Genomic DNA, 15,084 nt, shown 5'->3' on the forward strand with positions numbered 1-15,084 from the left:
CAGTTCTCCAAAATTTACGCCGGATCCTGCCTGACGGCAAAAAACTGATGTGTGAAAGTAGCCTAAGGGGACCGAACGAATGTAATAAGGGTCAACCTCCCTATACAGCTGCATCTGCCCCAGTAATAGGGCTTGTACACAAGCACCTATCGATTGTCCAAAAGCTTGCTACTTGTAGGCGAAGTAGGAGGTCCCACAGGTACAATTGTAGTAAGAAACCAAACAAAGAACAAATGTGTGTCAGTACTACAATAAATCCTATAGAAATATGCACTAACACAAGTAGCTGATACATAGGTAATCTCACAGTGATGGAGGTGTCAAATGATGTAATTACCCAACCATTGTACCGTACAAAGCGTGCAAATAGTAAACAGAGGCTCACCCACCAAACACCTGACACGTGTTTCACCAATGCTTCTTCAGGGGTTATACAATTTAATGGTATACTCTTTGTCTTACTTATTGGTGCCTTTTGCTTACTTATTGGCTCACCCACCAATTTGTCCTTTGTGTATGTTTTGCTGGACATTTACAGATGTTTTTAATAAAATTTATATTTTTATAATTAAGATTTATTGAAATCCTGGCGCACATTTTTTTTTTCAACTTGTTATATAGTCAACTGGATTTTAGAATGGACTAAACGTCTGGAAGAAAGAACAGATCAAAGTCAAGAACTGAAATAAGATATCAGGCCTGAAGTCGGGGAAGTATGCCAGTGGCAATACCGTCAAAGATAGGTAGCCTCAAGCTTTCTGTAATAATGCCATCTTCTCTGGCTACCGCCACGCTGACACTGTAGGCATGATAGCAGTAACACAACCTTAGCGCAGTATTCGTGTACACCTAAGAATGATGTGAAGCTCTGACTTCACGTTTTACATTAACAGGAGAGCTGATTTGATATTAAAACGCTCCAAGGTTTTCCCATTTGCCGGGACACTGGCTAAAACTCAAATTTTTTTTTCCAACACTTTGCAGGCTAATCTAATCGCTGTTTCATTATTGCCATTATCTAATTAAAAAGGCTTCCCAGGCATAATTAGTTTCAAGGCAGGTAAGCTCGTTTTCCATGAGAGAATGATCTGCTTCCACGAACATTATTTCTGCCGACTGCCGGAAATAAGAATTTCTCTGATAAAATTTCATCCCCCTTAGGGAAAGCCGGGGAACAGCGTGGAGGGTGGGGAATGTCACGAGTTTTATAACAGATTATAAGAGACTGTAATGACACACAAAAGCTTTTTTACATGTTCATGGGTGATGCACATAAGAGATACCTGTCATTCACATCTCGTCTCCGTGAAAAAACAGTTTGCGCCCTTTTTCCACATACAGGGTGCAAGACAAGCCACCTTTGCGCCGGTATACTGGCCATTCAACCATGCATGCACAAAAATTAGGAAAAAATATGGGACGTGGCATCACTATTTTTTTTTTTGTACAGTATATATTACTCTAAATCCACATTAAAAAAAATCCAGGTCCCAGCTACAAAAAGGGAACAGCTCATCTTAGTCATATGAAACCGAGAGTCACGCAAGAGAGAGTAAACGCACAGTTTACACGCTCAGTTAGCTCCGGCACAGAGGGGACCGCCTATCAGACAGGCACTGGAAAGCAAAGAATTCTGTGGCAAAATGGTCGAGAAACAGAAGAAAAAGCATCTCAACGGTAGTCGGCTATTATCACAGCTAAACAAATGATTAATCCTTAGTCTGTGTTACTGACCGATATATGGGATGAAACTTGGCATATATGAAAAAAAAAAAAAATCTCATTTTTTATCTTAACCCTATAAATATGAAATTCAGTTATATATGAAGGTTAAAAAAAAATAACCTTACCAGGAAGCAGGGGTCACTTTGTGGCATAAACAGAAGTAAAGTCAATCAAACCTTCAAAAAAATACTTTCAATGGAATCTGTCACCAGGTTCTTGCTACCTCATGTGAGAGCAGCATGATGTAGGGGCAGAAACCCTGATTCCAGTGATGTATCCCTTACTAGGCTGCTTGTTGCTATTTTGATACAATCACTGTTTTATCTGCTGCACATGTAGCAGCTCTCTGAATGCTGCTCTCTGTATAACCCTGCACACAACACTGACTGGCAGCTGTGTACACTGTGCATATGCAGAAAGCTGCCAATCAGTGGTGGGGGCGGGGTTATAATGAGATCATAAATTTGCAGGACAACAAGGTCAACGAGTGCTCTAGTAATAATCTCCTGCTGATAAACCGCTGATTTTGTCAAAACTACAGCAAGCAGCCCCATAAGTGACACATCTTTGGAATCAGGGTCTCTGTCTATACATTGTGAAGCTCTCAGATTAGGTGGCAAAAACCTAGTGACAGATTCTCTCTGATTTGGCATCACACCCTTATAGTCCCGATAGATTGACACCACATAGTTTGGTGAACTGTGGGTCAGATCATCATCTAATGAAAGATTTAAAGATTTTCACTGTAAGAATCAAAGCAAAGACTACTGTACATTCATAGAAGAAAAAAGTGTCAAAAAAATTATGCTTTTTCATCATACTGCCAAAAAAAGTGGAATAAAACTCGATTAAAAAGTCGAATGTACCGTAAATAAAAAATGGTACTGCTGAAAACGTCATATTGCCCTGCAAAAACAAGCTGCCAAACAGCGGAGTAATAAAGAGAGTCATAGCTCTCAAAATAGAGAGATGCGAAAATAATTCTTCTTTGTATAAACAAAAAATTTTTTGTGTAAAAGTGGCAAAACGTAATAAAAAAAACAATATTAATGTGGTATCGCTGTAATCGCACTACCCCAAAGAGTAAAGCTACTTTATCACATTACCATATGTTGAACAGAATTTTTTTTAAAAAATTCCTAAATTGCTGTTTTTTGTTCAACCTGCCTCCCAAAAATCAAAATAGAAAGATCAAAAAACCTTATGTGCCCGAAAATGGTACAATAAAAAAAAAAAAAAAAAAAGTCTACTCATCCTGCAAAAAGCAAGCCCTCACATGACTCTGTAGGCCAAAATATGTAAAAATTATAGCTATCAAAACATGGCGACGTAAAAACTTTATTTTTGCAAAACAAACAGCCTTTTAGTGTGTGACAGCAGCCAAACTTAAAAACCTGATATAAATCTGGTATCGCAGTAAATCGCACCGACGCGGAGAATAAAGTCGCCTAACCATTTATACCGCATGAGGAATGGAGTAAAAAAAAAAATAAAACCAATTCTTCATTCTGCCTTGCAAAGATCAGCACACATTTATCCTGCGCTCTGTGCTGAGCGCTTACACCGGGGTTTCCGTGTAAATCTCTGAAATATATGATTCAGACGGAACCTCTGGAGTAAGATTCCCTATAATGAGGCAAGTGGAGGCACTGTGGATGCCAACTGACCTATCTAACGGCAATGTCTGTCTTTTTAGGATTGCATAAAAGTGCCGTCGGCTACAGTTTTGTGCACTTTTGAAAAGGACAGTGCTGAACAGAGGCCAGATGGATTCCAGAGTAACTCTGCTGCCTCATTATAGCGAATATCCATTGTTTCATGTCACGTCACTCAGAGATTTAGATGGCAACCTCGATGTAAGTGCTCAGCGTAGAGCGCCGGATAAATGTGATCCAAAATGTTATGTAAAATGTTCCCAATAAAAGCTTCAAATCAATCCACAAAAAAAGCAAGTCCCTACTCAGGTCTGTCATCTGTTAACGGAAATATAGGAGGCTTCCATGTTACTGGTAAAACAAAGGCTCTGGAAACGCAAAATGGCTCCTTGCCCACCAAAAGAAATACAACAAATTCTGTGCTCCGAAATTCAAATGTCCCCTCCCTTCTGAGCCCCAGTGCGCCTTAACCACATTTATCGTCCACAGGTTTGGCATTTCTGTAGCGATGACAGCCTACTTAATATGCAGGTGCAGGTCTCCAGAAGCACAAGTTGGGCATAATGTATGGGCACTACAAAGTACTGTCCACTGCAATGTACTTGGCGTGTGGCTAAGCAGTACTGAACAGCCACGCATTGGGTATTGCCTCGTTCAGCTGAAATTGTATAACAAATTTTGGTGCCATTTGTCCCCATTTCCCTGTGTAAAAATGTAAAATTTGGGGCTAAAACAAAATTTGTGTGATAAAAATTTTATTATTTTTTCTTCACTGCCCAATGGCATAAAATTCTGTGACACAACTGTGGTGGCCATTTGACCACTGCACCCCTAAACTAATTAAGAGGTGTAGTTTGTAAAATGGGGTCACTTTAGGGGGATTCTGCTGTTTTGGCACCTCAGGGGCTCTTCCAGTTGGGTCATGGCACCCGCAAACCATAACAACAAAACGTGACTTCCAATAAGGCGCTCCTTCCCTTCTGAGCTTTGCACTGTGCGTCAGAACTAGTTTTTGACCACATGTGAGGTATTGGCATACTGGGGAGAAATTGCATAACAAATTGTACCATTCATTTTCACCTTTCATCCCTCTTGAAAATTAAAAACTTGGGGACAAAGCAACATTTTAGTGGTAATTTTTCCATTTACTCAGTATGATGATATACAATTCTGTGTATCATATAAAGGTTGAAAATGCTCAATACACTCCTACATAAATACCTCGAGAGGTGTAGTTTTCCAAAGTGCTGTCACTTGTGGGGGCTTCTGCTGTTTTGGTATGTCAGGATCTCTTCAAATGCAACATGGCATCTGCAATCTATTCCATCCCAAACTGAGCTACAGAATTCAATTGGAGCTCCTTCCCTTCAGAGCCCTGCCGTGCGCCCAAACAGTAGTTTTCCACCACATACAGAGGTATCAGTGTACTCAGGAGAAATTGCAGAACAAATTGTATGGTCCATTTTCTCCTGTTACCTTTGTGAAAAATGAAAAGTTTGGGGCAAAATTCAACATTTTTGAGGGAAAAATTTGTTTTTCAATTTTCACGGCTCAACATTATAAAATTCTGTGAAGCACTTGTAGGTTTAAGGTGATCATCGCATCTGTAGAGGAGATACTTGAGGAATGAAGTGTCCAAAATGGGGTCACCTGTTGGGGTTTTCCACCGTTTAGGTACATCAGGGGCTCTCCAAACGAGACATGGTGTACGCTAATTATTATAGCCAATTTTGCGCTTGAAAAGTGAAATGGTGCTCCTTCTCTTCTGAGCCCTGCCATGTGCCCAAAGAGTAGTTTTCCCCCACATATGGGCTATTGGTGTACTCCGTAGAAATTTGAAAACAAATTGTATGGTCAATTTTCTCCTGTTACCATTGTGAAAATGAAAAATTTGGGGCAAAACCGACATTTTTGCAGGAACAAGTTAAATTTACATTTTTTTTTTCCTTTCAAGTTGCTTTAATTCCTGTGAAGCAACCGAAGGTTTACTAAACTTATTGAATGTGGTTTTGAGCACTTTGAGGGGTGCAGTTTTTAAAATGGGTATTTTCTGTCAGATAGTCCTCTCAAAGTCACTTCGATTGTGATGTGGTCCCGAAAAAAAATTGGTTTTGAAAAATTTGTTGGAAAATTTTGAAATTGCTGGTCAACTTTTAATCCATCTAACTTCCTAACAAAAAAAAAAATCTTAAAAAAAATGTGCTGCTATAAATAGACACGTGCAAACTCATGTTATTAACTATTTTGTGTGATGTACTGCATGCTTCAGACTATAAGGCGCACTTTAAAAAAAAAAGAAGATTATGTGGCTGCGCCTTATAGTCCGAATATACCTGGCTCGCGGTGCAGGAAGCCAGCGGCAGGGGTGATGTGTGTCCACTATTAAAGAAAATGAATATTCACTACTCCCCAAGCCAGTCCCTAGATGTGGGCAGGATTATAGGCGCCGAAAGCAGTGTATATATTTAGTGGATAAATATTCACTGCTTCTGCCGCCGCCGGCTTCCTGCAGCAGCGACTCCACTCCTGCCTTCAGAGCACCTGTGACTGGGAGCGCATGGCAGTGACGTCATGCGCTGCCTATCGCTTACACGCCAAAGTCAGTTGCCGGCATCAGGAGAGGACATCGCGTGCATGGGGAGCAAAGGGAAGGTAAGTAGAAAAGTTTATATTTTTTATGTGTGCGGCATAATGGGAAGTATATATACAAGAATTAGACCATGATGAGGAACACATATATATGTTCTTCATCCTTGTATATCAGGATGGGCCCATGGTGGGGGAGGACATATACACCTGGATGGGTCCATGATGGCCATGATGGAGGACATATACACCAGGATGGAGGACATAAAAAAATGAAAAAATGTAGCCTATAACTATACCCATACCTTCCATCACACAGAAACGCACCGCACTCACTTTTACAAGAGACTAATTCTGCCGTATGGTTACAAGGCAATAGTGAATTTTTCTTTCATTTATCCATTGCATCTAAATACTCTGACAGTGAGAAGTTCTTACCCGTATGGTTCAGTGAGGATTCCCAGTTTAATCCAAAGTCATCTGAATCTTCCACTGAAAGACATAAGCAGGCACAGAGCAGGTAAGTATAAGAAAAACAGGTGAGTATTACCGGATTTCTCAATGACATTCTCGTGTAATAATCACTGGGTAGAAATTAATTTTCATCTAACGAGATAATGAATCGTGCTGGACAATTCTCTCCAGTATAAATATTATATAATGAAACATTGCAATGAATGAGGAATACGGACGGTGGTCTAAAATCCGAGCCGCCCAAGGTTCCAAACATGCGATCGCACGCCGAGGTGAGGCATGAATGCGGTTTGTCAACGCGTTTTAAGGTTTCTAAACCTCTTCATCGGGACGAAACCACAATTTTGCAATTTACCAATTTTGATCCATTATGCCTAGTTCACTAACCATTAGGTATCTGCTTCCAATCCGAGTGCCATCTGTGAAGGGGGCTGGCTGGGAACTAATTTCAATACTTGAGCCATCCCCCTTTCACTTCCAGATCAGGACTGAAGGAACCCAGGACTGGAGCTGATACTTAGCAATGGGGCATTAGGCATATTTGAAGTTATATCATTTACCGTTCACAACAAATATATGCATTTGGGGGAGATGGACAACAAGAGAACCCCTTTAATAAATATTTGGCATGAATACCTCTCTGACAATACAATAAGTACCATATTTCTTATTATAATTTTTTTTTTTTATTATTATTTTTATCTAGGAAACAGAACACAAAGACAAATATAATCAAACAGATCAATTTTAAAAGCCCGGAAGGGTTAAACTCTGACATGTTGCTGCGATGGATGTGATAATACATATTAGAAAAATAAAAATACCACAACGGATGCCACGTCTAATTGGTCAGAGCGAAGAAGCGGACACTTTCATGCACACGGACTAATTGCTGTAATAATACAAAAGCAGAAATCAAGGCTATTGCTGTTCACGAGCGGCGGGGAGCGGCGTGTAATCAACCTGAGATATCGGACAGGAGATCTCATAGAGAGCATAGGAGCAGCTGGACTTCAACTAGAAAATTAATGGCAGCGTGAAGGGAGGGTTTTTATAGGTGTTTTTTTTCCCCTTGTTTTCTTTTACTTTTATTGCATTAAAAACGACATTTTAAACAGCTGCAAAACGAGTAAGAAGGAGATTTTATAAGAGAGGGACAAGGTGAATGCAGGATACCAGTTCATAGATATCACCGGACTTATGGTACTGGTACAGTCCTTGGGAGAGAAACTTCAGAAATTGGCCAGTCTACTCTCTACCGATGGATAGTACACATATATCAACGGCGCTGGCAAACTGCAAGCTATATGCCAACCTGAAAATGGCACACACCACTGATGGAATCCAGGGCATGCTGCAGGACAATGCCAGGTTTTGCACCAAGACCAGATGTCAAGTCCTCATTTACTGACAAGATGGGAAAACAGGCAAGAAACTATTATTACATTTCATTACGACCAATTACCAAATGTAATAGCCTATAATGTCAGCCATTGTAATGCCCAATATGGCTGGCACAGAGATTTACACAGACTCGGGCATATATAAACCTTGGTGATGCCCTTCACCTGCAACACTAATTATATTAGTGAGCCAGCAAGAACAGTACAAATAAGTCCTTTCTGTATAGTGGAGTGATGTCTAAAAATTATACCCCATAGCGTACCCATGTATCACTATGTTCCCAACATCCATGCAAATACAAGATGGCATCTATTCATAAAACAATCCTTGAAGATGTGACCCAGTATCAGTGAGTCAGGATGATCAGAACACATCCCTTCTATATAGTGGAGTGATGTCTAAAAATTATACCCCATAGCGTATAGGAGCCTCCATGGGTTTGTCATGTATCACTATGTCACCAACATCCATGCAAATACAAGATGGCATCTATTCATAAAACAATCCTTGCAGATGTGACCCAGTATCAGTATGTAAGGATGATCAGAACACAGTCCTTCTATATAGTGGAGTGATGTCTAAAAATTATACCCCATAGCGTATAGGAGCCTACATGGGTTTTCATGTATCACTATGTCACCAACATCCATGCAAATACAAGATGGCATCTATTCATAAAACAATCCTTGCAGATGTGACCCAGTTTCAGTGAGTCAGGATGATCAGAACACATTCCTTCTAGATAGTGGAGTGATGTCTAAAAATTATACTCCAATGTATATAGGAGCCTCCATGGGTTTGCCATGTATCACTATGTCACCAACATCCATGCAAATACAAGATGGCATCTATTCATAAAACAATACTTGCAGATGTGACCCAGTTTCAGTGAGTCAGGATGATCAGAACACAGTCATTCTAGATAGTGGAGTGATGTCTAAAAATTATACTCCAATGTATATAGGAGCCTCCATGGGTTTGCCATGTATCACTGTCACCAACATCCATGCAAATACAATGTGGCATGCATTCATAAAACAATCCTTGCAGATGTGACCCCTTTTTTCCTTCATTAACTTATTAATTAATATAGCCCTATAATAGAACAAATGCCATGTTGATTTATTAACTCCTAGCTTGCTGGAGTACAATTCTGGACCCAGTTCCCAGCATTCGACGACTCTGCACAGAAAAGAGGAGATGAAAAGCTACAGGACGCATATGGCGGAAATGTATTTTGCAGATCCTGTCCTGAGAGGAAATGCGTCCTAAAAAGAAGGAGAAGTCTTGAGAAGTAAATGACACACAGCCAACTCTGAGGTTAAAACTCTTTCCAATAGCGTTCTGTCCAAGAGACAGATGCTGGTTCAGCTCAGTGCGACATGCACAAAATACAATGGAAGGTTCCAATATTACACTTGCAGCTTTTATTTATTTTTTTTTCCGCTGACACTCTGAGTGATTTTCCTACAGTACAAAAACTACTAGGACACCTTAAACTGAATTAAAAGTAACTACCATGACTCCTTGACTTCCTCACTGGCTTGAAGTCGAGCAGCACTCAGTAAAGAGACAAAATGACTTTACAAACCAGGCATGAGCATTCGGTGCACCCTTGGTGTGGCTGGGCAGCTCAGTACACCTTGCAACCTACTCGTTTTCCATCTTCACCCTTGATAGAATTTTTTTTTTTTTTTTAAATTCGTTTATTGAACCTCAGGACACAAAGAATGTACAACATACAAAATGGCTTATGATAACAAACATTATACATAGCATACATACTGTATTTCTGTCCATTGCAAAATATAAAGCAAACAAATTGCACACTCTTGTAGCTAAACAAGGCCATATGTACAGTCATATGTAAAAGTTTGGGCACCCCTATTAATGTTAACCTTTTTTCTTTATAACAATTTTGGTTTTTGCAACAGCTATTTCAGTTTCATATATCTAATAACTGATGGACTCAGTTATATTTCTGAATTCAAATGAGGTTTATTGTACTAACAGAAAATGTGCAATCTGCATTTAAACAAAATTTGACCAGTGCAAAAGTATGGGCACCCTTATCATTTTCTTGATTTGAACACTCCTAACTACTTTTTACTGACTTCCTGAAGCACTAAATTGGTTTTGTAACCTCATTGAGCTTTGAACTTCATAGCCAGGTGTATCAAATCATGAAAAAAGGTATTTAAGGTGGCCACTTGCAAGTAGTTCTCCTATTTGATTCTCCTATGAAGAGTGGCATCATGGGCTCCTCAAAACAACTCTCAAATGATCTGAAAACAAAGATTATTCAACATAGCTTTTCAGGGGAAGGATACAAAAAGTTGTCTCAGAGATTTAACCAGTCAGTTTCCACTGTGAGGAACATAGTAAGGATTGGAAGAACACAGGTACAGTTCTTGTTAAGCCCAGAAGTGGCAGGCCAAGAAAAATATCAGAAAGGCAGAGAAGAAGAATGGTGAGAACAGTCAAGGACAATTCACAGACCACCTCCAATGACCGGCAGCATCATCTTGCTGCAGATGGTGTCACTGTGCATCGGTCAACAATACAGCGCACTTTGCACAAGGAGAAGCTGTATGGGAGAGTGATGCGAAAGAAGCCGTTTCTGCAAGCACGCCACAAGCAGAGTCGCCTGAGGTCTGCAAAAGCACATTGGGACAAGCCAGCTACAGTTTGGAAGAGGGTCCTGTGGACTGATGAAACAAAGATTGAGTTGTTTGGTCATTCAAAAAGGCGTTATGCATGCGCTGTATTGTTGACCGATGCACAGTGACACCATCTGCAGCAAGATGATGCTGCAGGTCTTTGGAGGTGGTCTGTGGATTGTCCTTGACTGTTCTCACCATTCTTCTTCTCTGCCTTTCTGATATTTTTCTTGGCCTGAAACTTCTGGGCTTAACAAGAACTGTACCTGTGTTCTTCCATTTCCTTACTATGTTCCTCACAGTGGAAACTGACAGGTTAAATCTCTGAGACAACTTTTTGTATCCTTCCCCTGAAAAGCTATGTTGAATAATCTTTGTTTTCAGATCATTTGAGAGTTGTTTTGAGGAGCCCATGATGCCACTCTTCATAGGAGAATCAAATAGGAGAACTACTTGCAAGTGGCCACTTTAAATACCTTATCTCATGATTTGATACACCTGGCTATGAAGTTCAAAGCTCAATGAGGTTACAAAACCAATTTAGTGCTTCAGGAAGTCAGTAAAAAATAGTTGGGAGTGTTCAAATCAAGAAAATGATAAGGGTGCCCATACTTTTGCACTGGTCAAATTTTGTTTAAATGCAGATTGCACATTTTCTGTTAGTACAATAAACCTCATTTGAATCCAGAAATATAACTGAGTCCATCAGTTATTAGATATATGAAACTGAAATACCTGTTGCAAAAACCAAAATTGTTATAAAGAAAAAAGGTTAATATTAATAGGGGTGCCCAAACTTTTACATACGACTGTACATATCCTGGATAATTGGCTATACGTTTTCCAGCATGTACATCAATCCAATCTCACAAGCCTTGTCATACCATTCGGAAATAAAGTCTAACTAAAGCTCCTAAACTACAACTACCCACTACATCAACTAGTGACTACTATTTCCGCAGCCTGGTCTCCTATATCATTATGTCGCATGTGATGTCTCAACCTTGCAAAGTAGGTGAGAGGAATTCCACCTCTCCCAAATTTTTTCAAATTTACTCGGGCATCCCCTATTTTGGTATAACGTGCGCTCGTATGGAACAATCGAATTTACCAAATCAACCCACAATCTAAGGGAAGGACATGAACCCCCCCATCCACCTTCCGTGCCATAAACAGTGTTTCGCGCAGGAAGACACCAGTATAGCGATCCCAAGTCTCCTCCTCCCATACCCCAAACAAGCAGACCAATGGCTCTAGAGGGACAGGGGCCGCACCAGGGATGTCAGTAGTGACGTCACCTCTTTCCAGTAATGTAAGATAATGGGACATTGCCACACCGTGTGAATAAAATCCGCATCTGGCAAGTGACATCGCAAACATTCTGATGATTGCAGTCGACCCATCCTAAAAAGTCGCATACATCAATCAAGTATGATTGATGTATTATATATAATTCTATCATTCTGTTATTGATAGATGGTGATACTCCGGTCGGAGATTCCAGAATCTCCTCCCACTCCTCTCTTTGCTTATTAGAGACTTGATAGAAATTTTTGGCTTTCGTGGAACCACAAAAGGATTGAGATTGGTGAAAAACAAGTAGGTGTGACGGGGACCAGGACTGCTCGGCCCCACCAAGGGTGCATTGAGCGCCCATGTTTGGTTTGTGCGGACAGATTTTTAGTCTTTGATTTAGGCTCTAGTGAAGTTTGTGATGAAGTTTTCTGCAGGCCTAATCAGTATTCTTAATGGTAACAATAACACAGCCTTGAGTTCAACTCGGGACGTTAATATACCAAAACCCCTATCTCACCCCAATAAAACTTATGGGATCCACTGGGATTCACCAATATTTATTTGAAACTGGATTTTGCCAAGATGTCATTGCTGCTTTATAGGCATAAGCCATAAGGCTAGTTTACTGCAATTATCTAGATTTAAGTAGACACATAGGCACTAACCACAATTTTTTCCTGATTTCAAATTATATAATCAGGAAAAACTTTTAAAAAATAATGCCCTAGTTAAACACCCCAAAACTCCTACATAGGGTTCCCATTGCAGAGCTCTCATGGCTTCTCCTGGCATGATGTTGCAATTGGTCTGACCCTTCCACGCATCTTTAGCAGCTTGAAGGTGGAAGCAGAAGTCAAAGAGAACCACCTTTGGCAAGTGGGAAATTAATTTACAAACTATTTTTGATCATTCTGACTTTGCCAAACTCTGTAGCACTTTTGATGATTGATGCTACCATGCTTAGAAGGCCAGCAAAAGGCACGAGGACGGATAGAAATGGGGCTTCACATTTCATGAAGCACTATCCATAAAACAAAAATGCTTCGCCTTGGGATTTCTCAATGTCGATAGCAATAAACCACATTTTCTAACGTATCTGGTAAAAAAAAAAAGAAAATACACATGGCTGAGCTGTATGTAGGTTTAATGCCACTTGTATTAGGCACAACCATGGTTTGGTAACGATCATGTGCCTAGTGAAGTCGGTGAGGGTTACGTATAAGTATACACAATTTTGAGCCTATCAATGTTTACCTATTATATGAAATGTCCCCTACATAAAAGACAATGACAGGGAATACAGGCAACTTACATGGCAGGAGATCTTCTCATGTCAAAATGAAGACTGGAAGGATCTTGCAGAAGACGAGTCAAGCAAAGCCTCGCTACGCCTACTTTTTTGGTGGCCACTGTAGTAGCAGCCTGTAAGTGATGTCCCACTCCTCCCTCGGTTTAGATGACACAAACATACATGTATTTGCATATACCAAAAGGAATTAGGCTTGGTTAGGAAAGATATCCCATAGAGGAATACGCTAGGAAGACATGACAGCTCTTAACTTTGTAACCAAGGAAAAAGTGGATTGCAGAGCCAAGAAACTCCCAGATGGCACGCTACCTACGTACGACCAGAGTATCGAGGGACAGCAATCCCTGGAGATGGGCCTATAAATAGGAAAACAACATCAAAGTTTACAATGAATCAGAGAAATAGAAGGTAACCATGGGGGACTAAAGACTGTAAAGATGCTGATGTAAAAGTAGAGTGATCCCAAACAATATGGATGTCCATGTGGGTCAGAATATCGCGAGGACAACACTTAAGATGATATAGTATTTATATATATATATATAAAATAAATCTGCAAGGAGTTGAACGTTCTCCCCGTGTTTGTTTGGGTTTCCTCCTTGTTCTCCCCATGTTTCCATGGGTTTCCTCCTTGTTCTCCCCATGTTTCCATGGGTTTACTCCTTGTTCTCCCCATGTTTCCATGGGTTTCCTCCTTGTTCTCCCCATGTTTCCATGGGTTTCCTCCTTGTTCTCCCCATGTTTCCATGGGTTTCCTCCTTGTTCTCCCCATGTTTCCATGGGTTTCCTCCTTGTTCTCCCCATGTTTCCATGGGTTTCCTCCTTGTTCTCCCCATGTTTCCATGGGTTTCCTCCTTGTTCTCCCCATGTTTCCATGGGTTTCCTCCTTATTCTCCCCATGTTTCCATGGGTTTCCTCCTTGTTCTCCCCATGTTTCCATGGGTTTCCTCCTTGTTCTCCCCATGTTTCCATGGGTTTCCTCCTTGTTCTCCCCATGTTTCCATGGGTTTCCTCCTTGTTCTCCCCATGTTTCCATGGGTTTCCTCCTTGTTCTCCCCATGTTTCCATGGGTTTCCTCCTTGTTCTCCCCATGTTTCCATGGGTTTCCTCCTTGTTCTCCCCATGTTTCCATGGGTTTCCTCCTTGTTCTCCCCATGTTTCCATGGGTTTCCTCCTGGTTCTTTCCGTGTTTTAGTGGGTTTCCTCCGGATACTCCGGTTTCCTCCCACACTCCAAAGACATTCTGAGAGGGAATGTAGATTGTGAGCCCCAATGGGGACAGCGAAGATTATATCTGTAAAGTGCTGTGGAATATGATGGCACTATATAAGTCAACATAATAAATACAGTAGTGCCAAAAAGTCATCATCCCCATGAACAAAGAACTTTCACTAGGAAAGTTTGAAATGGAGAAATTGTCTCCAATATCTTAGAAACTTTGCACATTGCTGTAAAGTACCAAATAGAGTATCTACAGTTAGGCTTTTTGCTCACCACTGCGTTTATCCGGTCCCAAGGAATCCCTGCACTTCACCCTTTAAAAGGGATCTGGGAGTAGCTGCTGGCTGGTGGAGCAAGATGTCAGGGAATGATCAGGTGGCCAGGTCAAAAGAACCAAATCATTTGGCAGAAGAATCGAAAAAGAGATCAGATCAGAAACATAAATCAATGGTAGCACAAAAGGAGCAGAGAACAGGAGTGTGAACCAGATTAAGTAGAATAATCGGAGTCAGGAGTTTATATAGGCAGCATCCTCACTTAGGGCTCACCACAGAGCGTTAATACTAAATAAAGATAGTGAATGACCTTCAGTCTCCCTGCCTGGAAGGCACCACAAGTGCCAGAGAACTAAGCAAGACTGTTGTGGAGTCGACCTTCCCGCAACGATGGTATGGTGGCGCTCAGTGACCGAAACAGAAACTGAGGAGGCAGGTACCGATATGCACGTCACAACTGTTCATCTGGTTGTCCTTAA

General features: G+C 40.7%; 1 protein-coding gene across 1 annotated transcript in view; it reads right to left on the bottom strand.

Annotated features, from left to right (window-relative positions):
* The window catches only part of ZNF423 (zinc finger protein 423), a 272,352-nt gene that overhangs the window by 213,856 nt on the left and 43,412 nt on the right, over positions 1-15,084 (bottom strand). The window contains exon 2 of the mRNA XM_073576157.1: positions 6,405-6,458. Within this exon, the coding sequence (XP_073432258.1) occupies positions 6,405-6,458 (54 nt within the window). The remainder of the gene's footprint in view (positions 1-6,404; positions 6,459-15,084) is intronic.

Source organism: Dendrobates tinctorius, unplaced genomic scaffold (genome assembly GCF_039654945.1).
Source record: "Dendrobates tinctorius isolate UK_male_01 unplaced genomic scaffold, ASM3965494v1 ptg000047l, whole genome shotgun sequence".
Classification (NCBI taxonomy): domain Eukaryota; kingdom Metazoa; phylum Chordata; class Amphibia; order Anura; family Dendrobatidae; genus Dendrobates; species Dendrobates tinctorius.